The 26,834-nt window shown below is 36.9% G+C and overlaps 1 protein-coding gene across 25 annotated transcripts in view; it reads right to left on the minus strand.

Annotated features, from left to right (window-relative positions):
- Trdn (triadin) overlaps positions 1–26,834 on the minus strand; it is a 450,291-nt gene that overhangs the window by 359,987 nt on the left and 63,470 nt on the right. For all 25 annotated transcript variants that reach the window (XM_087585490.1, XM_087585476.1, XM_087585483.1 and 22 more), the window contains 2 exon segments: positions 20,119–20,280; positions 19,000–19,032 (listed from right to left, as the gene is read on the minus strand). In XM_087585490.1, the coding sequence (XP_087441616.1) occupies positions 19,000–19,032; positions 20,119–20,280 (195 nt within the window).

The following is a 26,834-nucleotide window of genomic DNA, read 5'->3' on the forward strand; positions in this document are numbered from 1 at the left end:
CCTAAAGAAATGTTCAACATCTTTAGTCATAAGGGAAATGCAAATCAAAACAACCCTGAGATTTCACCTCACACCAGTGAGAATGGCTAAGATCAAAAACTCAGGTGACAGCAGATGCTGGCAAGGATGTGGAGAAAGAGGAACACTCCTCCATTGTTGGTGGGATTGCAGACTGGTAAAACCATTCTGGAAATCAGTCTGGAGGTTCCTCAGAAAATTGGACATTGAACTGCCTGAGGATCCAGCTATACCTCTCTTGGGCATATACCCAAAAGATGCCTCAACATATAAAAGAGACACGTGCTCCACTATGTTCATCGCAGCCTTATTTATAATAGCCAGAAGCTGGAAAGAACCCAGATGCCCTTCAACAGAGGAATGGATACAGAAAATGTGGTACATCTACACAATGGAATATTACTCAGCTATCAAAAACAACGAGTTTATGAAATTCGTAGGCAAATGGTTGGAACTGGGAAATATCATCCTGAGTGAGCTAACCCAATCACAGAAAGACATACATGGTATGCACTTATTGATAAGTGGCTATTAGCCCAAATGCTTGAATTACCCTAGATCCCTAGAACAAACGAAACTCAAGACGGATGATCAAAATGTGAATGCTTCACTCCTTCTTTAAATGAGGAAAAAGAATACCCTTGGCAGGGAAGGGAGAGGCAAAGATTAAAACAGAGACTTAAGGAACACCCATTCAGAGCCTGCCCCACATGTGGCCCATACATATACAGCCACCCAATTAGACAAGATGGATGAAGCAAAGAAGTGCAGACCGACAGGAGCCGGATGTAGATCGCTCCTGAGAGACACAGCCAGAATACAGCAAATACAGAGGCGAATACCAGCAGCAAACCACTGAACTGAGAATAGGTCCCCTGTTGAAGGAATCAGAGAAAGAACTGGAAGAGCTTGAAGGGGCTCGAGACCCCAAAAGTACAACAATGCCAAGCAACCAGAGCTTCCAGGGACTAAGCCACTACCTAAAGACTATACATGGACTGACCCTGGACTCTGACCCCATAGGTAGCAATGAATATCCTAGTAAGAGCACCAGTGGAAGGGGAAGCCCTGGGTCCTGCTAAGACTGAACCCCCAGTGAACTAGACTGTTGGGGGGAGGGCGGCAATGGGGGGAGGGTTGGGAGGGGAACACCCATAAGGAAGGGGAGGGGGGAGGGATATGTTTGCCCGGAAACCGGGAGAGGGAATAACACTCGAAATGTATATAAGAAATACTCAAGTTAATAAAAAAAAAAAACAATGACGTCATAAAATTCTTAGGCAAATGGAGTGACAGTTTCTAAGACCTGATATTCCATCCTGGTCCATAACAGACTTCACTGTAAAGTAGATAATAGACATTTTCTCACCACAGGTATGACTACAGAATCAGCATCACAAACTGCTCTGGCTCCAGTTAGCTTTGTGTTTTCAGTCAGATGTCATTAAAACATACAAATTAAACCCCATGTTTAATAATGTAACCTAGAAATAAATTAGCTATAGTCCATTCTAGAGGGGGAAAAAGAACAGGAAAATCTATCTCAAAAACTGTAATCAAGAAGAACAATGAGGACCCATTCACGGGAATATACTGTGCTTGGTATTTTGCATCTCAGGGTTTTTGTGGTTGTTGTTGTTGTTTGTTTGTTTTTGTTTTTTGTTTTTTTTTTGAGATACTAAAAGACTCTGACTTAAAGAGAAATAAAATCCAATTTTACACCAAAATGAGTGAAATATACACAGATATAGCGTTAAGGAAAATAAGCCAGTAACTGGCAGCTAAGTATTTTCCATTCTCATTCCTATAAAGTGAAACTTCAGTGTAAGGTAGTGCAGTGGTTTGCATATGCTTGGCCCATTGGGAGTGCTACTGTTAGGAGGTGTGGCCTGGTTGGAAGAAGTGTGTCACTATGTGGATGAGCTTTGAAGCTCTGTCCAGTGCTGAAGAGTCAGTCTTCCGTTTACCTTTGGAACAAGATGTAGAACTCTTAGCTCAGCTCCTCCACTGCCATGCCTGCCTGGACACTGCCATTCTTCCTGCCATGATGATAAGGCACTAAACTGCAGAACCTATAAGCCAACTTTATTTATAAGAATGGTCTTAATGGTGTCTTTTCACAGCAGTGGACACTCTAAGACAGATAGATATTGCTAAGAATTGGGAATGGTGCTAGAATGGAGAGAAAAATAAACCCATAAGATTTATATTGCATGCATCAACGTATAGTATGGGACTTAAAGTGTATTAATTCTTTTCTAAAGAGAATAATCCTTAAGGATCAGAAAGTCATTGGAGCAAATATGCGCTCTTCAACCTTCTGTAAGGAGATTGGTCTAAAGCAGAAGGTAGATACTTGGAGGTGGATGTTCCTGATTATTTAAAAACAAAAGTAAATAAATTTGAAGTGTAGTCCTCTGATGGAGAAAAAACTAGCAACATTTTAGAAAGTTTACTTGGTGGTTCTTCCTTTTTTTTTTTCCTGTGACAAATAGAAAAGACAAAGTCAAACTACATAGCTCAGAATACATGTTCAGCACTGATGTTTCTAATTCTGTTCTTCAGCCTCACACAAATGACAAGAATTTCATAGATATGGCAGGTATACTCAGCCTTTCTTCAAGATGTTAAAGATAATCTCTAGAGCTTAAAGACATGTACTGATTACTTTCTAAGACAGATTCTATTTTGTAGAACACCATTAACTAAATTTGGAGATTCACATTCAATTTAATCTGCTAATTTTTTAGAGGCCCCTCTATACAGTAAAGCAAAGTTTATAGGGCTACATATACCTTTGTGTCTTTGCTCACAGAGGACAAAGATGGGTTCTCATGATTCAAGTTCAAGGAGAATCTAAATATCTCTCTGCCACTTTACTGCTCTGTTGCATTCTTCCTGGAGATTGGATCACAGCACTAATATTGCTGCCTGTGACTACCAGCTGTCAGAAGATCCATCGACACCTCTTCAGTGTGTGCCAAATTGTCTTCTTATACTTGAGCCAGGAAAATATGATCGTTTAGGCTCCTGTTCAATCAAGTGGCCAATTTGGATTTCAGAAAGATATCTTTCTCACAGGTAATGTCTGATTTATTCCCTTCAATTGCACTTTCCAGCCAAGAACTACTTGTAGAATAGTGGAAATTTTAATTTAAAAGACTGAAGATATTAAATTTTGAAGTCTAATGCCCTATGGTTTTTAACTTTCTTCTTCAAAGAGGAAAAGCCCGCTCTGTTATTAATACTTTCATTAAGTTATTTAACAATTTCTGCAGACATGCAAATGCCTGTAATTTGTGTGACATGATATTGATGCATGTTTACTCGAAACTGTGTCAAAGATCATGACATTCTTCCAGGAACAGTTTGTAAGAAGTAAATAAGGAACTAAAAGGAAAGTTAAGGAAGTCATTAATACTCTCGAAGCATAAGGGCTTCATAATTAGATACACGTCAAATGCTTCTGGCAAAATATTGAATCATAATTCCCCTTTGTAACTAAAAACTCCTAGGACTTTTGGTTTAGGAGGTTACTAAGGTCAAGGTATTTTAACCCAGGCATATGACTGTCCAATTTTGAGAATTCATAGCACAAAATAAGAAGAAATGCAAAAAGAATGACAATTATCTCAATGGATTGAGAAGCACTGAAAGATGATCTTTTGTTCTACTAGGTCCCTGGTAGCACTGATTAGTAACAAGTAGGCCTCCCTGCTTATTTCCCTGTGTCAGAAATTCTGTCAGAGAAAGGTGGGTGAAGTCCACAGAGAGAGCGTGCTGCTTTTCTGATTCTTTTACTTCTGCTAATTGATTTCAAACCTTTTCTGTATTTCAAGGTGAAGTACAAGAGACGATGACAAAGGAAGGGCAGAGCCATTATTTACATCACATTCTTGTGCATACTTTCACTCTAAATAAATCAGAAAAGAAACATAACGACCTTTGCTTATTTAATGATTTTAATTAAAGAACTCTAATTATTTAAAGTCTGATGTTGGTGTTGTGTTATTTAATGAAATTGACAAAATGTACTCAATCAGATTTTTTTCAGAACTTTTCTAATGAATAATGTCAAACAGTATGAGAGATTTTTAAACTGACAGAAAATAGATAAGCAGACACAATAATTTATTAGAGTGCTGAGAATAAATACAAATTAGTCTTTATGAGTGCAATAATCTAAAAATAATAATCTTCATATGAAAGATGTAATAATTCTTTCGTGCTCTAATGCAATTTAAAAAGGTATTTTGATAAGAAAATGCAGACACAGAAGTCTATTAAGAGAATCTCCATAATGTATTTTAATGACTGGCATTCATTAAATACAGCTAATTGTTGAAGATAATTAACACTGGAGTCAATATGCCCAATTAAAACCTGATTCCGATCACTGCTATGTGAATTTTATTTTCTCATCCATGAAATAAGCAGATAAGAACAAATCTTCTTTACAGGCTTCCTTGAGCATTAAAGTGAGTCAAAATTCAAAGGGCATCACCAGATATTAAATGATCATCATGGACTGCACCGATTTTATTGTCTTTGTTTCTTACTAATTAGTATACTTGATGATGGCTGTAGTGAAAATTGTGGAATCTTGGTTTCTTTTTAAAAAAAAGAACACAGAAATAAGGCTGGAGAGATGGCTCAGCAGTTAAGAGCATTGACCACTCTTCCCAAGGTCCTGAGTTAAATTTGCAGCAACCACATAGTGGCTCACAACCATCTGTAATGGGATCCAATGCCCTCTTCTGCTGTGTCTCAAGACAGTGACAGTGTAGTCATCATCACCATAATAATGAAGAAATTAATCTATAAAAACAAATATTTTAAGACTATGTTTTCATTTTAAGCCTATTTGTGAGAGTGTGGCACAGCAGCTTACTGTGACTTGCCCCATGCTCTAGCAGGGGCCTGGGTTTCCAGCTGCCAGTAGTTTCTGCAGTTATGTGACATTTGGAATTCTGGGAACTTTTCAGAAGGCATTTAAATGCAAGGGCACTGAAAGGCAGAGTCAGGGGGTTTTTGGTTGTTGATGGAGGTTGGATGTGGTTTGTTAGTAGTCATGTTACAAGAAGAAACCAAAAGAACAAAATTATACTCAAAGATCTCTCTCTCTCTCTCTCTCTCTCTCTCTCTCTCTCTCTCTCTGTCTCTCTCTCTCTCTCTGTGTGTGTGTGTCGTATCCTATCCTTTTTTTCTCTCCAACTAGTGATAGGAAGTGAAACTCCAGGTAAAATGGGCATAAAGAGAAAGAACTCACAAACTAGCAAAAACTAGCTACAGATGCCCCAATATTTTGTTCCACAATAAAATTTCAATAATTCACAGAATGTGTAACAGACAAAATCATAGCTTGAGAAACATATATACTATGTAAAAATTGCTTTGAGAAAGCAAACTTGCTTTTCAAAATATGTTTTAAGAATAGCGATATACCTCTGTGATGTAGTGCTTGGGTTGCACCACAACAATATATATGTATACATACATTTACATATACATATACATTTATGTATATATATTCTGTAACATATTCTGAAATAAATTCTATAAGAATTTATTCTTATAGAAAGCATTCTCCGCATCGATAATATACATATTATATATTATATTACAATATTGTGAAGCTAGGAAAGTTTATAGAACTATAAATATATATTTATTATATATAAGATCCTGAAACAGCCATTAAATTGTACTGTTTATGGACATAAAGTAAAGTAAAGTAACAGTAAATTTAAACACTTTTCCAAAAGTATTTCCTACAATATAGAGTTTCAACATTTTCATTTGCAATGAATACATATATGTTAATAAAATTAAGGACATACATTTTTCATAATATCATAGTGATGGTAAATTATTACATATACAATAAATATTAAATATTGAAACAGCATGTCCACTCAACAGAAAAATTAAAAAAAACCCTAAAATTAGAGACAAGTTTTTTTAAAGATTTATGTATTTTATGTATGAATGCTCTATGAACACTTGCATTCCAAAAAAGGGCACCAGATCCTATTACAGATGGTTGTGAGCAGCCATGTGTTTGCTGGGATTTGAACTCAGGACCTCTGGAAGAGGAGTCAGTGCTCTTAACCACTGAGCCATCTCTCTAGCCCTGGAGACAAGGTTTTAAGTTAGGTTTGTGTACTCACCAAGTTTAAAGTAAGGGGCACTAAATTTCAAACACCACCAAATCTGTCTTCCTTTTGTGCTCTGGATTTTGTACTAGTGCATTAACGTGTCTTAGAGCTGATTAAAGCACCTCAGTAACCTCTCTGATCTAATAATATTTGTGCATGATTTTATGTGAACAAACTGTAAAATCATGCGTTTGGTAAATGTATTTATATTGTTCATCTAAGAAACAATATAAAGAAATTTATATTGTTCATCTATGCATAGATTTTAGAGAACCCATGGCAGGTTTAATATATACTTTTCAGTTTCCTGTGTAAGTTTTAAGTCTCACAATATATGCAGTATGTCCCACTGAAATGTCATATTAGCCAGAAGGTAGAATCTTTCAAAATCTATACATTTGACTTGACAGTCTAGTTTGATATGATCCTGAATGCTGTTGTTTGACTTGTTGATTCAGAACGAATTGATCTCAACGTGATGCCAACAACAATCTTCATGCCAGGAGAGTTCTTTTAAGGTTTCCTAATCTTGAGATCCTATAACTTGGGAACTGAAGCCACAGGCACCAGAAATAATAAGGTTGACAGAATTAAAAATAAATAGGACTAAATTAGTGAAAACAGATTTTACAAAATAATACTTTTTTAATTAAATCAAATTAAGTTAATCATTATGTGTAGTCAGTTCTCTAAGTTTATAATGTTTCGCACATTTTTGCTTATAATAAGTTATTTTTAAAGTTTATTTGGGTCCTGTGTTTCAATCTTCTCTGAGTTTTATGTGGCCAGATTAAAATGTGTAATCTTTAAGATATTGAGACTGTTAACAAACTTAAAATGCTATCAATTTAAGATTTCTTAAATCTGTTACTATGGCAACTACTTGAATCAATATGACAAAAAATGTATTAAATTATTTTGAAGATTTAAAATTTCATTGAATGTTTTTATATTGTTTTACATTTTTACTTCAATAATCAATAACATAAAAATACTTTCTTAAACTCTCTCCTTTTACTACTAAAATATTTATTATAGGAATACATAATGACTATACACAAGTTTTTTTCAATTTTATTAGGCAACTAAGGATTAATTTTGATAAATGACTAAGCAAATCTAGTATTCTATTTACTGCCTACTAAACAATTCTAAGAGAAACTACTCTCCTGAAATCTCAACAATTATAACAAATATAGCAAATTATTTTATATATATATAATATTTTGTAATACTTTTTCAGCTATATCAAGAATTATATTTCAGGAAAGTATAACTTCTACCAGTAACGAAGAGCGTGAAAAGGTCTTCTTTTTTCAGCCTTAAGTCACCATTTATAATTAAGTGGGTAGATATTATAGATAGTGGTGGACAGATATTCCAGAGAATTCTTCAGTGATGTTTAAACTTATGAATGTAAAACAATTTGAGTTTTATTTTGTTATATTTTATTACTTTGGAAACTTTTTCTGGAAACGTAATTGTCTTACCATTGCATTCTAGTGGTTTTTAGAAATTAACTAGATTAAAATGTTATCCACCTAATCTCTTTTTTCCTCTCTTTCTCATAAAATCTATAATCTTAAGTTAATGCATGCTTTTTTTCACTTTGGGGCTTTATTTTCTCTACCTATAAAATGAAGCACCATTCCCCATATGCAGCCAACCTGACAGAAGGAGGTGACTACAAATAATACGTTTTATTAGATAAACACTGGTGGGATTGAGAGACATGGATGAGTCATACTGATTGGGTCAGTATATGTGCTTCATAAAATTGATACCCTGTACTAGATCAATGTGGCCATTTATCAGAGTCATCGAGGGAGATTTTAAAATACTATCTGAGCTACAGCCCAATTAAATCAATTCGTTTCCCACGGTGAGAAAATATGGAGGATCTACAATTTAAATAAGCTCTCAGGTGACTTCAGTACCACTGTTGGGAATAGAATTGCTGTCCAGATCAATGTCTCTCAAATCTTGATGTATATACAAACTGTTTGGGGATCTTCTTGAAATTCAGATTTTCATTCAGTCATCCTAGATGGATGCAAATTTCTAAATGGCTTCCTGATGATGTTTAAGTTGTTGGCCATGGGCCAAACTTTGCAATGTGCGAGTTTGTTCTGGATGAAACTATTGATCAACCCATTGATGTATGACATTATGTTTTAATCAGAGTCAGAAAGCATTTTAGCTGCAAAAGGACTGGAAATGAATAGTAGTAAATATAAGACCTGTATTTCACAGGTCTAAGAACCAACAGTCACTGGGTCTCAGTTCCTTAACTGAACCATGTACAGCACATAGATACTCTAATAGAAACACTGCCTACTTCTGTTCACTGGGGTTTATCTCAATGCTTACACTTTTGAATTGCTCAGTCGAAGAGAATTCACTATCACTAGTGAGCTGAACCCAAGTGACATCAATACTAATTAAGTTTCTGTGCTATCATTCATTCATTTTGTCTATTTTATTTTTCCTCAGTAAGTTTATACGCAGTTCTTACAATACAGAAACAAAACACTTATCCTCAATGTTTCCATCATTGGCTTAAAAATACTCAAAATTCCCTGTCTATGGAATGACTCTGTTAAATGGCAGTGGTTCTTACCCTAGGGAGGACTCGGAAACATACTGAAAGATTAAAACATACAAAACAAAAAACGAAAAAACAGAAACAAAACCACAAAAACAACAACAAAAAAAGGCTTTTACTGAAATAAAGCGAAGTACATAGTTATTTATATCACCTTAAAAAAGCATATTTACTGAGATATATAATTCATATGTTATTCAATATGTGCACTAAAAGAAAATGCCTAGTGGTTCTGAGTTGTTTCCTCCAACTTCAAACATAGTCAGTTTTAGGGTATTTTGGTGACCCATGAAAATAATAGCATTGCCAGTGGGTTTTAGTGCCCTGTCTCCACCTATACTCTCCCCCACTCCCTAAGGAATCTATTTAAGACATTGCTTGGGATGCTGATTTCCTAAGTCCAGTGTAGGAGGTAGTCTGAGATAATGAGCAAGCATGCGTGGATACTTGTGGCTTTCCTGTGAGAAACAATTATGACCACAGCATTCCTATCTCACTAGAGGTGGCCGAGCTGATGCTGTCCATCTGTCCTATGCTTCCAAGGTGATCCCAGATGTTCACAGAATGTGTTTTGCTGTTTTCTTTTGGTTTTGGCAACTGATCAGATCCAACGAGAGTGTTGTGTCCTCATCAATGATAGTTCAAGGATGTTTCTTAGAAGAAGCATTTGCGGAAAATACAAAAAGGTTTTCCTCTTGAGTCATTGGCTAAAATGGTCTGGACCACAACCTTCTGAGGACCATAATTGCAGGAGAGGAAAAAGCCTTCCTGACTATTAATTAAACTAAACATAAAGACAATATTCTTTAGCAATGCAGTTTTGTTTCTTATAAAACATGTACCACTCCTTTCTAGAAACTGCTGGGACTTCACAACTTGCAGACTCCATCTTTTTATCTAGTGAGGACCTTTCCATTCACGTTTGTTTGAATTGGAGTTAGATTTGTTTCCCACAGAATAATTAACACCTTCCTTAATTCTAACATGCACATCTGCATCACAGTACATCTGCAAGTACCTGGAAAAGTAACTCTGGAATTCATCATTGTTTCTCTTCCTTCAAATTTCTTAGCCTCTTTCCCTCTTCCACTTACAACCTGCCATCAGTTTTCTTCACTTTTCTCTACTGCAGTTATAGATATCATCCATGTTGAGAAAAGAAGGAAGCAAGCACTGCGGAATGTTCTAGACACAGTCTGATGGACAACATGTAGCAAGTATATAGCTGATCTCTGATACTTAGACCTATTCATTTCACAATATTGCTAGGTCATAACTAGTAACAAGATTTCCATTTTAACAAAGTAGTCACTTTTCTATTATACTTTTTTTCCTAGTGCCCTAGATTTTTTAACACTTAATATTTAATCTAGTGCAAACTCACAATCTACTTATAAGATGGTCTCAGTAGAAGTGACAGTTTAATTTATATGTCTATCTTATTGCAACATTGAGATACAGTCTTATCCAACATTGAGATACAGTCTTCTAAATAGTGGAACCGTAATGTCTTGGTGTTGGTATTTTCTGGATCCTCCTTATGTACCCTGACCTCAAATCACTATTGTGGGTATCATTGTTTTTAAAGAGAATAAATGAATAAAGTTGTAACCTTGTGGATAACTCTCTTCAATCTAGGGGCTATAGGACAGTTTGCATCTCTTGAGAAAATGTAGCTTACTCTTCTAAACACAAGGGTCTTCTTATGATACCTCGCTGTGGATACAATGTGGATACAATCAGCCACCTCTCACTACCACCATGATGCTTTCCCTGCTGATTGACTGCACTACTTTAAGTTGACTCTTATCAGGCATTTGTGACAACACTAAGGAAAACGAACAATACAGGAGACAGGGAAATTATATATAACTTTGAGGGTTGCTGGTGCTCTTCTGAATGTGAGCGATGAGTGTGTGGTCCATAAGATTACAGTGCTCCTAAAAGCGAAGACCAGTTTCCCTTTACAGAATGTAAATGTGCTTAGCTCTGAAAGTATACAATTATCCTTTCTCAACTTTAAAGCTAGATGTCAAGAGAGGCATTCTAAAACATAACTTCTTGTCAAAAGACTATCATTATTTTCTAAAATTACATACTTGAAAAGACATGCATGGTATAGCAATCACTCTTATATAGTGATCACTTATTATAGACAAAGGCATAAGTAAGAATGAACTGGAAAAGGGAGATAAGGGGTGGGTGGATAGGTGGGGGGAATACCTCATAGAAGCAGGGAGAGGGGGTGGGATAGGGCATTTATGGACCGGAAACCGGGAAAGAGGTTAACATTTGAAATGTAAATAAAAAAAATCCAATTAAAAAAGAGATTGTGTTTGGAATTGTTAGTACAAAATTTAAAACTAGGCATGCTAAAAAGTTATACTTTTCTGACTATTTACCTAATCTAGTCAGTAAAACCTTAAACATTAGTTCAGAAATATGAAAAATTCTATTTGCTATAACACAATAATTCACTTTTGAAAATAATGGAGAGTTACTAAGCTACCAATTCCTTATGATGACTGGATTCCTCTTTTTCCTCCTCTTTCTCTTCTTCTTCTTCCTCCTCCTCTTCTTCCTCCTTCTCTTCTTCTTCATTCTCTCCCCCAAAACTCCCCATATCTGTATCATATCACATGGTTTTACCGTGGACTTAGAGACATTTTAAAAAACTAAAGTAATAAAATATTTGCAAAAAAATAGTCCAATAAGATAAATCCTTGACTGCACCACCGTGAATCATGTAGCTCTGTAAATTCTTTATCTCAATTATAATCTATTTTGCTGGTTTATTCAGCTATCTCTTCAACATGGCCTTTTGGGGTATTGTAAAAATAAGGGGTAGGTTCATGTCACTGGTTAGTAAGATGTACTGAGCTCTATTGGACAAGGTATTTGTAAGGCATACTTGTCTGTTTGTAAAATCACATAAGAATTTCATTGTAGTCATGGAAATATTTAAGAAATTTTCTACACTAACTTTTGAAGATATTGTGAAGAAGCAGACAAATGGTATAGTAACCTAGCATATTGTGTGAAACATGGACAGCACCTGAAAAAGCAATACTGAAACTTAAATTTGATGACTAGCTTAATCACAGGGTATCAGTGCTCTTTGATAGTGACTATGAATAGGGGAAAGTATAATATGGTATAGTATGTGGGGCCCTCTCAGGACTCTAGGGTCACCCAGGAAGCTAAACACCTATATGCCTCTGTAGTCATCTTCTCTCTTTGTTTACCTTTAAAATTGTGGAATACTTTTTAAAACAGCTATCAAAAACAATGGCTTCATAAAATTCATAGGCAAATGGATGGAACTAGAAAATATCATCCTGAGTGAGGTAACCCAATCACAGAAAAACACACTTGGTATGCACTCATTGATAAGTGGCTATTAGCACAAATGCTTGAATTACCCTAGATGCCTAGAACAAATGAAACTCAAGACGGATGATCAAAATGTGAATGCTTCACTCCTTCTTTAAAAGGGGAACAAGAATACCCTTGGCAGGGAATAGAAAGGCAAAGATTAAAACAGACACAGAAGAAACACCCATTCAGAGCCTGCCCCACATGTGGCCCATGCATATACAGCCATCCAATTAGACAAGATGGATGAAACAAAGAAGTGCAGGCCGACAGGAGCCGGATGTAGATCTCTCCTGAGAGACACAGCCAGAATACAGCGAATACAGAGGCGAATGCCAGCAGCAAACCACTGAACTGAGAATAGGACCCCCGTTGAAGGAATCAGAGAAAGAACTGGAAGAGCTTGAAGGGGCTCGAGACCCCATATGTACAACAATGCCAAGCAACCAGAGCTTCCAGGGACTAAACCATTACCAAAAGACTATAGACAGACTGACCCTGGGCTCCAACTGCATATGTAGCAGAGAATAGTCTTGTTGGGGCACCAGTGGAATGGGAAGCCCTTGGTCCTGCCAAGGTTGGACCCCAGTGCAGGGAAATGTCAGGAGGGGGTCAATAAGGGTGGTCGATGGGGGAAACACCTGTATGGGGAATGAGGAGGGGAGGGGGCTTATGAACAAGCAATCAGGAAAGATCAGGAAAGGGAATAACATTTGAAATGTAAATAAAGAAATATATATAAATTAAAAAAAACAAAAACAAAAAAACAACTGCATTCCTTCCCACACTTAGAAGACAGTTAAAAGTTACAAGTATTATAATTTAATAATTATTATAAATGAACATTTGGAAACTTTTCTCACTTTTGTGTTTTTACTTTATTCTCAAAGAATTGTATTCAATGGCATTAGAAATTTATTTTTAGAAAATTTAAAGATTACATCATAAAGTTTACAAGAAATAATACGTAACCAATTAGGTAATTTCTTTCCTATAGGATATCCAGTATGCTAGCCTCCACATATAAATATATCTCAAATATTTATGATTTGTATTGAAAATGAAATATCAAATACTGTCTCCTTTTGAGGCTAATGGAACTGTAGAAATAGATCATAAGAAACTACAAAGATGAATCAGCAGGAAGTAAACATTAACTGCTTTTACACAGTTTACTAGTTCACTTCCAAGAACCTGTGCAAGCGGCTCACAACCAAGTGTGACTCCACCTCTAAAGATCTGATACCCTCTTCTGGTCTCTGGGGGCACAATCTCCCCCTCCTCCTTCCCTCCCCCTCCCCCTCTTCCCTCCTCCTCTTCCTTTCCCCTTTCCTCTCCCTCTCTTCCTCTCTCCCTCTCTCCCTCTCTCCCTCTCTCCCTCTCTCCCTCTCCCTCTCCCTCTTGTTCTCTCACAGAAACACACACACACACACACACACACACACACACACACACACACATATTTTTTAAAGTAAAATTTAAAAGTAACACCTTTAAAGATAGCTCATGATTTTATGGACTAAATATGATTTATGGTTTGTAGCTAAAATGGAATATGTCTACACATTTACAACCATAAATATCCATAGACATGTATGCATTAAGCAAATTATTTCTATTTTATTGCATTTTGATCGATTTCCTAGCAATGTCAAGATAGCAATAATTTTATTTATTTAATTTTGTTTTTGAGACAGTGTCTCCCTGTCTCAAAAACAGAGTACATTAATACTTAAAATGCTCCCAACACGAGTGCAGGATTATAGTTGTATGCTAATTTCCCTGGCTAAGAAATTAATCATATAAGTTAAGTAATTGCTTAATGGCTCTTTCTGTTTTAATGAAATAAAACCAGAAATTCAGATGCTTTTCATGGATTTGCGACTTTTCCTCCAAAATAATTTATTTTGTGACTATTTGGAAAACAAGATAACTTTATCAGTCTCCCCATTTATCTATCAAATACGGTTAATGCTTTCCCACAACTGAACCTTCTGTAATAGGCCCAGTAATGGAAATAAATGAATTGTGAATTTTCCATACTATTGCATGTTCTCTTGTGTTATTGAATAGGACTTCTTTAATTATATTTATTTTTATTTTAGAGTTGATGATCAGTTATTAGAAATATTGTCCATATTAGTTAATGGGTGAAGACTTTTTTTTTACCACTAACACTATTGCTGAAATTAATTTTATGTTTTGTGAAAATGCACATATATAATTTTATTTTGTCTTTAATTGTAAATGTTTTAATTTAAAATTTTAGAGAAATGAGAAAACAATATTATTGTGATTTATATAGGTTAAACCGATACACAAACATTACAGTCATATGAATCAACTATGGTAATTTTATGTTAACATATGTTACAAAAATGAGACAAACCAAATCAACATTTAATTGTTTTATCTTTTTCTGAAACTAGTTTCATTTGGCTTAGATAAATACTTTGAGTTATTTTTTGAAGATAAATGTATGATTTTGAAAGTTAGCAACTGAGTATGGTGGTGTATATCTTTACTCTCATCATCGGAAATATATAAAAAGATATCCCTTTATCTTGTAAAATTGATATGTTGCTAATAAAAACATTATTATATTTTCAGATGGTGTGGAGCTTTGTGAGGGAGGCTCTCCCTGGGAGATCTCTGGTTCGGCTAGGTCCGCGGGTTCAGGGAAAGGGGAGAGAACTCAGACAGGGATGGGGACTGCTCTTGCCGCCGCTGTGCTGTTCCTTTCCTTTGCTGCTGTGGTGGCTCAGGCCAGGCTGAGCCAGCAGGAGATTGACTAGCCAGTCAGGGCTGCAGGGGAGCTTCCCGCAGCAAAGCAGCAATGTACTCTTTTGACAGAAGCTCTCAGACGATGGAGTAATTCCCATACACATTTAATCCTTCTGAACAGGAAACAGGTTTTGTTTTTCTGTTTTTGTTTTTGTTTTTGTTTTGGTTTTGTTTTTTTTTTTTTTTTAGTTTATTCACTGGTAATTTCATACATGCATGCATTTTGATTTTTCTTCTTTTTATTATTAGATTTTTTTACATTTCAAATATTATTCCCTTTCCCGGTTTCCTGTACATAAGCCTCCTATCCCATCTCCCTCCCCTTCTTCTATACTGGTGTTCCCCCTCCCCAACCATCCCCTTTTCCTGCCTCCCTGCCCTGACTTTACACTGGAGGGTCCAGCCTTGGCAGGACCAAGGGCTTCTCCTCCCGTTGGTGCCCAACAAGGCCATCCTGACAGGATGATTAAATACAGTTTTTGAATGAGTCAGGTGTCTGACAGCAGGTACTTCCTATTGCTTTGGTCTGAGAGCTTAGGAAGACCTCGCCTACTTATTTAGAGTTGTGGTCCTTCTTCTACATGACTGATCTGTCTTGAGCCTCTGTAACCTGGTGTCACCTCACCTGTGGAGGAGGGGCTTGGAGCATTTCCCTTTGTGACTGATTGTCTCTAACCTCTCTACAGGGGGTTCTGGGGGGCTGTAGCTACATGAGGGGCCTGATCTCCTGGGACACTGGGAATGCTTCTGCTGTCCCTTTTAAAAGTATGCGCATGGCACTGATTCCTTTCCCAACTCTCTAGGAAGGCAACCTGTGACCATATCCACAGTTCACACTCCTGAGTGAGAAGACTGCTCAACAGAACAACAGTTCTAGAGAATCAAGGGTCAGAAAATTTAGCTATATGTACTATTTGGCTCTCATAAGTTTACTTTTTAGAGAACTACATAATAAAAAAAGAAGGAAAGAAAGAAAGAAAAAGAAACACTATAATGAGAAAAGTTCTTAGTTAAAAGTGGCAAGGAATACACAGGCTGGATGTGTTTTTATTAACAGCCAGTTAAAATAGATAAAAGGACATATATAATACAGTGGATTGCTTAAGACCTAGGCAGAGGCGTAGACAGGGATGGCGGGCACATAAAGAAGCTTGACAATAAGATTATACGAAAATGTATCTTACATTAGAAGAGAACTGAGCTTTTCCTGTATCTCACAGTCTAGTTCACAGTATGCTTTAAAATCACAAAAGTCTGTTGTGTACTCAGCACGTTCATTTAATCTGCCTTCAATGGGCACCAAACCCTGACACTATTACTGAAGCTATGTTGTGCTTGCAGACCGGAGCCTGGCAAAGCTCTGAGAGCTTCTACCAGCAACTGACTGACACATATGCAGATACTTACAGCCAACCATTGAACTGAGGTCAGGCTCTTCTATGGAAGAATTAGGGGAAGGATTGAATGAGCTGAATGGGAAGGCAACCCCATAGGAAGACCAGCAGTGTTAATAAACTCAGATGCCTGGGAGCTCACAGAGACTAAGCCAGCAACTAAAGAGCATATATGGCCAGGTCTGAGGGCTCTGACACATATGTAGCAGAGGACTGCCTTGTCTGGCCTCAGTGGGAGTGGATGTACCTAATCCTGTAGAGACTTGATGTCCCAGGAAAGGGAGGAGGTGCAGAGAGAGCACTCTTTCAGAGGCCAAGGAGAGGGGTGAGGGGGTGAAGAATTCTGGGAGGGGGTATTTGGGGGCGGCAACATTTGGAATGTAAATAAATAAAATGATTAATTTAAAAAGAGAACAATATAACCACCAGGAGAATAATTTCTCCTGATTTAGTAACTTGGACATTAATATGGAATGTTTTGTAAAAGAGCTAAATACTTTAAAATTGGGAAGTTGAAAATAAATATGTATCAAGCATACAAAGACATTAGGTACCACATGAAATGCCCTAAGCTGTATTTACATGTACAAAACAGGCCACAGAATAGCATCCAAAAAATTTCATCCATATTAATAGACTATTTAATAATCAATCCTACAACCTTGAGATTGGCTGACTGGGCTATTATTCCATGTCAAATTAGAATTGCAAGATTTACCCATAAATTATAAGGTGATAGAATTTTTCTTTAGTTTGGTAAAAACAGAAACATAAGGGCAAATAGAAATACAATTTTAAGTGTCTTAAGTAAGATGCTTTAGGAAGATATGGGGAAGTCAAATGAAATATACTGCGGTCTGGGTTAAGTGGAGTAGAGGCTGAACAGTGAATATCTATGAGTTGGAATTAATGTTAATTGAGAGCCATTTACAAGGGTAACATTCAATTGGCTCACATCAGGAGATTATCAGTCTAGGTTACCAAAGCAACTTCTGAATCTAAAGTGGATGATCTTCCATGTTTTGAATACGGCATTCTTCAAAATGTTAGTAAATGTGGTATATAATCCCCTTAGATTGTCTTGACTAAAAGCTTTACCTGTGTTTGGAAATGTAACCTAAACAATTACTGGGCAGATATTTTGTTGTTGATTTGTGGAATCAGGATGGCGTTTGGAGGAAAGATATTTGACTTTGTGGTTCTTTGATACAAACTGGTAATTTCACAAAAGTTTGTTTTAAAACAATCACAAGATGAAAGTCAAGTTAGAAAGAAGAGACATTTTACTAAAACTGAATATTATCATACATGGGAGAATGTGACCTTATGATATATTTTGTTATTCAACTTCTAAGGATAACTTTTCCAGTTGATTTTCCTCTCTCCACTTACAATTAAAATAGGCATTAAAATCACCTGTAATTTTCTTATCATTAATAGCTTGTTAGCATGAAGTTTGACTACTCAATAGTTATTAAATATCAGTCTTGTAAAGACCACACTTCTGCCCTTAGGAAATATACATCTTAATCAGTTTCCAAGATGAACTAAATTCTGATTAATAACTAAATTCTGATTGAAATTTTTCAATACTCATCCTCCCTTTGACATCAGAATAACTTCCTTTCTCCTCATAACACTTCATAAACACGTTTGTTTCGGAATGGCTATGCTACACTGGAATCTCACATGCTCAATTCTTTTTTGTTGTGGTAGAAATCAAAACTTAAATTTTTTCTGCACTAGTAGGGTAATGGCTACCTCCTCAGCCTGCTTAGCCACAACTAAGTCTGGGCAGGTAGTATCAAATATATCCAATCCCATTGTTGAATCTGTCCATTCTGGGATGTAACTTCCCCTGATTAGATAACCAAAGAGTATTCTAATCAGCATGAGCAACTTAACCACCAAAGTACAATCAAGCACTAACTAGTTTTCACTCACACCAAGTGTACTCAGGTTCGCAGTTTTGGCTTACCTCAACACTACCAGAGATATTTGATATCCTTGGTTGTAAAAAAATCTTTGATCCTTTGAGGCACTTGGTCCAAAGATGCATGAATTTTTTTACAAAGCATACTGATCCCAAACTAAGATTAGTCACCAAAATCCTTAGCTTTCACTACAAGACAGCATTCTGCATCATATCCACACACCCCAGGCAACGTCAGTTTTGGGGAATGACCAATACTTAGTGACATGACTTTGTCCCCAAGATCATATGTTCCACATGACAATGGCTATTATGTTTCATTGTCATCACCAGAGATGCAAAATATTGACAGTAAAATCAGAAATACAAAGAGACTTGATGCTTAACCTCAGTAAATCCGATATAATAAAAGTAAATATAGCGGGCACCATCAACCTCTGGACTATTTTCACAGCCACAGAATTCTCTGTCGTTGAAAAAATCCCAACTCACATTGGTTTGTTTATAGACACGGGTACACAAATGGACTGCCAAAGCCCTTAACTAATAATGAAACTGAAAGTCATTTGGATCAGGTCAGTAGCTCTTTCTGAATTCAAGCTGTACACACTCTCATTAAACAAATGTCTTTTTTTAGAAACATGTTAAGTGACAGTAAAAATGAGAGACCTGTTTTGCTCAAAATCAGTATTATAGAAGAAGAGAAAAGGGTGAAAAATAAATCAAACTAACCTTTTCTTTTTAAGGGAGGTTCTTCTATTTCTCCTAAACCAAGGGAAAAAAAGATAAATTAGCATAACTTCTAGTGGGGATTTGCTACTTACTTATGTTGTACACATTTGTTTTCCAATCAACGGTTTTCTATAATTATGACTCTTGCTTCACTTTGCTACAGGAACTCCACAGCACATGTCCTGTTTACACATATTCACTTTAGACGGTTTCATTTTATGAAGTCAATAAAATTGTCATAGTGCTCCAAGTTACTGCATTATAGCTCATATGTCATATTAATTTCAATTTTCTCTGTTTATTGTGTCTTCTTACAGGGCCAAAATAGAAATAAATTCCAACATAGTCATAAAAGGGATCTTAAAATCAGAATTTTCCTGTTGAGTAAGACTAAATGGATAATCTTGGATGACTAACAGTAACCATTAAGGTTTTTATTTTAATGGTATATAAAAGATTTGATCACCATGCTTTCTGCTTTGTTAACCCTCTAAATGCCAATTTATATACAGTTTGGTTTTCCAATTACTTTTTAAAATTAAATGTGAGCTGCTTACATGTACAATACTTAAAATGTATTTTTCTATTCTATGTCTCCATTAGATTCCATCAATATATGTTTTAACTGGGCTTTTTTAAGATTACTTATCACCATTCTATTATTAATGTTGTTTTCAAGTACACATGTACAAACTCGTAATTGTTGGTTTTAATGTTTTAGTTTCAGTCCTCAAAGAGATGAATTTGAGAAATAGCTATTCTGTCTCAAATAACCATGTAAGTGGGTAATCTATTGTAGTTTTATAGTTATTTATATTAAGACTTTCTGCTATAATGCCACTGTAAAAACTTTACTTAATTTTGATAGCTCTTCCATAATGGCAGACAAACTATAGGACTAAAGCCAAACAGAGAGCAATTCACTCTATTTGGGAACTTTTTGGAGTGAATGTTTATATTCATAAGTATCTTCATTTTAATTTAGTCTGTCCAATTGCTCTTTAGGGCTGAACCCCTCAGCAAGTCAGTATCAAGAGTGTTTAATACCCAGTCATAGCTGTTAGATACAACTGTATATAAACTCTATATATGACAAATACAACTTTGCATTTTTGGTACCTTTGTCAATGTCCTCATCTGCATCCTCATCATCTTCATCACCATCAGATGAGATGATATCAGATAGCAAAGAGAAGAAGCCATAGATCCAGTCTGTTGTTTCCTCCACAGCATCGTTCACTAGTTTTAGAGGATCAGAGCCAATCTTGGCGATGGAGCTTGCTAAAAGACATGGAAACAAAGGAAAAACTTAAGCAATCATTACCAGAGAACCTAAGGAAATTTGTTTCTTATACTATAAATGTCTCTAGGCTACCCTTTTGTACAAATATATAAAATATATCCTGCTCTAATGTATAAAGTAATATATAAATACATTACATATATATTCATGTATATTATGAAATTATCATATTAGTATATAAATACATTAACACATTATATATTACTCTGTATTATATAGATACAATGAATTAGCATGCATTATATTAGCATATATATTACACACATACATGAACATATATATGTATATATATATGGAGAGACAGAGAGAGATAACAAAGACAAGCAATTTAAAACATTTAGTACTAAGTATTACAGAATAACCAAAAAGAAAAGACTATAAACTAAATGCATATTTGGAACATCAAAACTTTGGAGTAAATCAAATAACATTTTTAAAGTCACTGAGTTCTAGTTGAGGAAGATTGAAATAATTATAGGCTTACATCATGGAGAAGATGACAATGCACATCTTCAAATAAGGACACAAATATGCCCAGAATCATTATGTAGGAATTAAGAGTGATCATCTTGATATTTTGATGTGTATTTTATATATATATTATATATATTCATTAAAATATGTAAAACAATGAAAAAAACTTGGGAGGTATTGAGATGGTAAATTTGTCCAATCTGAACAAGTTCATCAACTTTAACCATTTGGAAATTTTATCTTAAAATATTCAAACAGTAAACTCTTTTCATTTAAACTCCTAGGAACTTCAATAATAGTATTAGATAAACCTGAAGCTTATACATCATACTTTTATTATGTGTTAGAAGACTTTGTAGCTTTAAATGAGAGCTTAAACAAGAAAAAAATTATAAACATATTGGGGATTTATAAAACGTTCTGATTATATGAAAGTGAAAAGTAAGCTTAATATCTGCTTGAGAGATGATGTCAAAACAGCAAAAATTTCACCTCATCTTCTGATGGGTGCCCTCTGAGGGTCCCAAAAGCAGCTGAAAGAGTCTGAGGCAGATATACCCAACCAATGGATAGAAGCTGGAGACGCCTGTGGTTGAATTAAGGAAAAGCTGGGAGTTAGCTCCAGGGTGGGGGTGGGGGAACAAAATAAGAAAAACGATAAAAAACACAGTAACTGGGAAAAGCTGGAAGAAGCTGAGGAGGAGGGTGATCTCATAGGAAGACCAGCAGTCTCAACTCAGCTGGACCCCCGAGGTCTCAGACACTGAGTAACAAACCAGACAGCATGCACCAGCTGATATGAGGCCTCCCACCCATACACAGCAGAGGATTGTCTGATCTGACCCCGGTAAGAGAAGATACACCTAACCCTGGAGAGACCTGAGGCCCCAGAGAGTGGGAAGTCTGGTGGGTGGAGCTGGGAGGTAGGGACATTCTCTTGGAGATGGGGGAGGAGGTATAGGATGAGGAAGAGGGAAGACTGGGACAGGGACAACAACTGGACTGTAAAAAAAAAAATTAAAGGAAAAAAATACTGGGAAAAAAGTTTTAGAGCCATTGTTTTCTTAATTTTAAAAACTAGTTTTGCTTTTCAAACAATCTTTTGCCTTTGATATATTTAAGAGTTCAGAATGAAATCAATGCACTGTACCATCTAACGGTTATGTGTTTCAAACTCAGGCTTTTACTTTGAAGCAGATAGGAAGTCACTGGAAGATCTGAGTAGATTTAGTGCTGAAGATTAAAATGATCTCAGGCCACAGACAGGCAGATTAGTGAAGAACCAAGTAAAATAATTTAGAAGGAGGACAATCATGGGACCTCCCAGGCTGGGAGAACTGCATGCCATTTGCTATCAGAATCCTCATGTATTTCAGAGGTCCAGCTCACGGTGTATGTTAATGCTGTTACTCCTGTCCTAGCCTGTGAGGGAGAAATGAGTTGATTGAACAAATGGAGACAGAGAATGGAAAGGTACATTATAATTATTACAAATAAGTATGCATCTAACTGATATAATTTTGTAATATTTTGCAAGTGACACTGGAGATGTAGCAGTGGAGTGTAGTGGGACAGAGAGGCTTGGAGAGAAAGACCACTGGTTTTATTGTGGTTTGGTCTCAATTGCAGTAAGAGTGGACTAGAAAAGGTGCCAAGTTTTAGAATTTTGACTCTTTCGCCTCCATTGGTGCTTATGTTTAACTACTTCAATCTGATCTGTAAAAGAGAAATTTTCTTAAATTTAGTAACTTGGAACTATCCAAAAGGCAGAAGGTATAAAAGTCATGGAAAAGATGACCAAAGTGAGGATGCTTCAGTCCTTCTTAAAAGGGGAAACAAAAATACTTATAGAAAGGGATATAGAGACAAATTTTGGAGCAGAAACTGAAGGAATGGCCATTCAGAGCCTGCCTCATCTGGGGATCCAGCCCATATACATACAGCCACCAAAACTAGACAATATTGATAAAACCAAGAAGTGCATGCTGACAGGAGCCTGATATAGCCATCTCCTGAGATGCTAAGCCAAAGCTTGACAAATACAGAGGAGAATGCTAGAGGCAAACTATTGAACTGAAAATGGGGTCCCTATTGGAGGAATTAGAGAAAGGATTGAAGGAGCTGAAGGGGCTTGCAACCCCATAATAACAAGAATATCAACCAACCAGGGCTCCCAGGGACTGAACCATTACCCTAAGACTACACATGAACAGACCCATGTCTCCTGCTGCTTATGTAGCAGAGGATGGCCTTGTTGGGCACCAATGAGTGGAGAAGCCCTTGGTCCTGCCAAGGCTGAACCTCCAGTGCAGGGGAATTTCAGGGGTTGCAGGAAAGGGGACTGGTTGCATAGGGGTAACACCCTTGTAGAAGAAGGGCTGGGGGATGGGATAGGAGATTTATGGCTGTGAAACCAGGAAAAGGAATAACATTTGAAATGTAAATTGAAAAATCCAATAAAAAAGATTAGATAAAATAAAAACTTCTGATTTTCAATAATGTAGAGAGCTTATTAAAAATGTCTAACACACATATTTAAGACAAACCATGATATTGATAGCTTACAGACATCATATCCAAACCATATTGTAGTAACAATATTTATACAAGGCAGTTAAAACTCCTCCTACAAAATAAACAGGGCATTGGTGGCACAAAGCTTGTGAGAGTAACTAACATCTGATTTGGTTTCAGGCCCACTCCAGAAGAAAGAACCCATCCTTAGTACCACATGGGTAACAAAGAACCCAGAGGTAGAGGGTAAAACCAAATACTACTGGTCTTTAAAAATAAAAAAGTATGAGTAAATGATTCCTAACGGTATTCTGCTATACTCATAGATCAATGTCTTATCCAGCCACTATCAAGGAAGCTTCCTTCTACAACATATGGAATCTCATACAGAGACCCACAGACAAATTTAAGAATCAAGAATTTAAGGCTCATAAGTAATCATAGAAAAAGCAATATACAGAAAACCAGTATGGTTTCAAACTACATGGAGAGACACTTGAAGCTACACCACTAAAATCAGGGAGGAGACTAGGCTGCCTACTCTCTCCCTATCTACTCAATATAGTACTTGAAGTCCTAGCCAGAGCAATTAGACAACAAAAGAAGGTCAAAAGGATACAAACTGGAAAGGAAAAGGTCATCACTATTTTCAGATGATAGAATAGTATACTTAAGTGACCCCAAAAATTCTACCGGAGAAATCTTATTGCTGATAAACAACTTCAGCAAAGTGGCTGGGTATAAAATTAATTCAAACAAATCAGTAGCCTTCCTCTACTCAACGGACAAACAGGGTGAGAAAGAAATTAGGAAAATGACACTCTTCACAATAGTCACAAATAATACAAAATACCATGGTGTTACTCTAATATTGTATGACAGAGAAGGGCCTAAAGAAATGTTCAGACCCGAGGATCCCGGCCCGCAGCAGCTCTCTGCCCCCAGACCCTGTGAGAGAGAGACCCAACCGCCTGGTCAGGTGGGCACTCCTGAGGCTGCAGAGCGGAAGAGACCACCAACACTGCTCACCCCTGCCCACATCCCTGGCCCAAGAGGAAACTGTATAAGGCCTCTGGGCTCCCATGGGGGAGGGACCAGGAGTGGCAGGACCCCTCTGCCTGAGACACCACCAGAACCTGAAGGAAACAGACCAGATAAACAGTTCTCTGCACCCAAATCCCGTGGGAGGGAGAGCTGAACCTTCAGAGAGGCAGACAAGCCTGGGAAACCAGAAGAGACTGCTCTCTGCACACACATCTCGGACTCCAGAGGAAAAAGCCAAAGACCATCTGGAACCCTGGTGCACTGAAGCTCCCAGAAACGGCAGCACAAGTCTTCCTGGTTGCTGCCGCTGCAGAGAGCGCGTGGGCAGCACCCCACGAGCGAACTTGAGCCCCGGGACCACAGGTAAGACCAACTTTTCTGCTGCAAGAAAGCTGCCTGGTGAACTCAAGACACAGGCCCACAGGAACAGCTGAAGACCTGTAGAGAGGAAAAACTACACGCCCGAAAGCAGAACACTCTGTCCCCATAACTGACTGAAAGAGAGGAAAACAGGTCTACAGCACTCCTGACACACAGGCTTATAGGACAGTCTAGCCACTGTCAGAAATAGCAGAACAAAGTAACACTAGAGATAATCTGATGGCGAGAGGCAAGCGCAGGAACCCAAGCAACAGAAACCAAGACTACATGGCACCATCGGAGCCCAATTCTCCCATCAAAACAAACATGGAATATCCAAACACACCAGAAAAGCAAGATCTAGTTTCAAAATCATTTTTGATCATGATGCTGGAGGACTTCAAGAAAGACGTGAAGAACTCCCTTAGAGAACAAGTAGAAGGCTACAGAGAGGAATCGCAAAAATGCCTGAAAGAATTGCAAAAATCCCTGAAAGAATTCCAGGAAAACATAAATAAACAAGTAGAAGCCCATAGAGAGGAGACACAAAAATCCCTGAAAGAATTCCAGGAAAACATAAATAAACAAGTAGAAGCCCATAGAGAGGAGACACAAAAATCCCTGAAAGAATTCCAGGAAAACACAATCAAACAGTTGAAGGAATTAAAAATGGAAATAGAAGCAATCAAGAAAGAACACATGGAAACAACCCTGGATATAGAAAACCAAAAGAAGAGACAAGGAGCTGTAGATACAAGCTTCACCAACAGAATACAAGAGATGAAAGAGAGAATCTCAGGAGCAGAAGATTCCATAGAAATCATTGACTCAACTGTCAAAGATAATGTAAAGCGGAAAAAGCTACTGGTCCAAAACATACAGGAAATCCAGGACTCAATGAGAAGATCAAACCTAAGGATAATAGGTATAGAAGAGAGTGAAGACCCCCAGCTCAAAGGACCAGTAAATATCTTCAACAAAATCATAGAAGAAAACTTCCCTAACCTAAAAAAAGAGATACCCATAGACATACAAGAAGCCTACAGAACTCCAAATAGATTGGACCAGAAAAGAAACACCTCCCGTCACATAATTGTCAAAACACCAAACGCACAAAATAAAGAAAGAATATTAAAAGCAGTAAGGGAAAAAGGTCAAGTAACATATAAAGGGAGACCTATCAGAATCACACCAGGCTTCTCGCAAGAAACTATGAAGGCCAGAAGATCCAGGACTGATGTCATACAGACCCTAAGAGAACAAAACTGCCAGCCCAGGTTACTGTATCCAGCAAAACTCTCAATTAACATTGATGGAGAAACCAAGATATTGCATGACAAAACCAAATTTACACAATATCCTTCTACAAATCCAGCACTACAAAGGATAATAAATGGTAAAGCCCAACATAAGGAGGCAAGCTATACCCTAGAAGAAGCAAGAAACTAATCGTCTTGGCAACAAAACAAAGAGAATGAAAGCACACAAACATAACCTCACATCCAAATATGAATATAAAGGGAAGCAATAATCACTATTCCTTAATATCTCTCAATATCACTGGCCTCAACTCCCCAATAAAAAGACATAGATTAACAAACTGGATACGCAACGAGGACCCTGCATTCTGATGCCTACAGGAAACACACCTCAGAGACAAAGACAGACACTACCTCAGAGTGAAAGGCTGGAAAACAACTTTCCAAGCAAATGGTCAGAAGAAGCAAGCTGGAGTAGCCATTCTAATATCAAATAAAATCAATTTCCAACTAAAAGTCATCAAAAAAGATAAGGAAGGACACTTCATATTCATCAAAGGAAAAATCCACCAAGATGAACTCTCAATCCTAAATATCTATGCCCCAAATACAAGGTCACCTACATATGTAAAAGAAACCTTACTAAAGCTCAAAACACACATTGCACCTCACACAATAATAGTGGGAGATTTCAACACCCCACTCTCATCAATGGACAGATCATGGAAACAGAAATTAAACAGTGATGTCGACAGACTAAGAGAAGTCATGAGCCAAATGGACTTAACGGATATTTATAGAACATTCTATCCTAAAGCAAAAGGATATACCTTCTTCTCAGCTCCTCATGGTACTTTCTCCAAAATTGACCATATAATTGG

This window comes from Rattus norvegicus, chromosome 1 (assembly GCF_021556685.1).
Source record: "Rattus norvegicus strain SHRSP/BbbUtx chromosome 1, alternate assembly SHRSP_T2T, whole genome shotgun sequence".
Classification (NCBI taxonomy): Eukaryota; Metazoa; Chordata; class Mammalia; order Rodentia; family Muridae; genus Rattus; species Rattus norvegicus.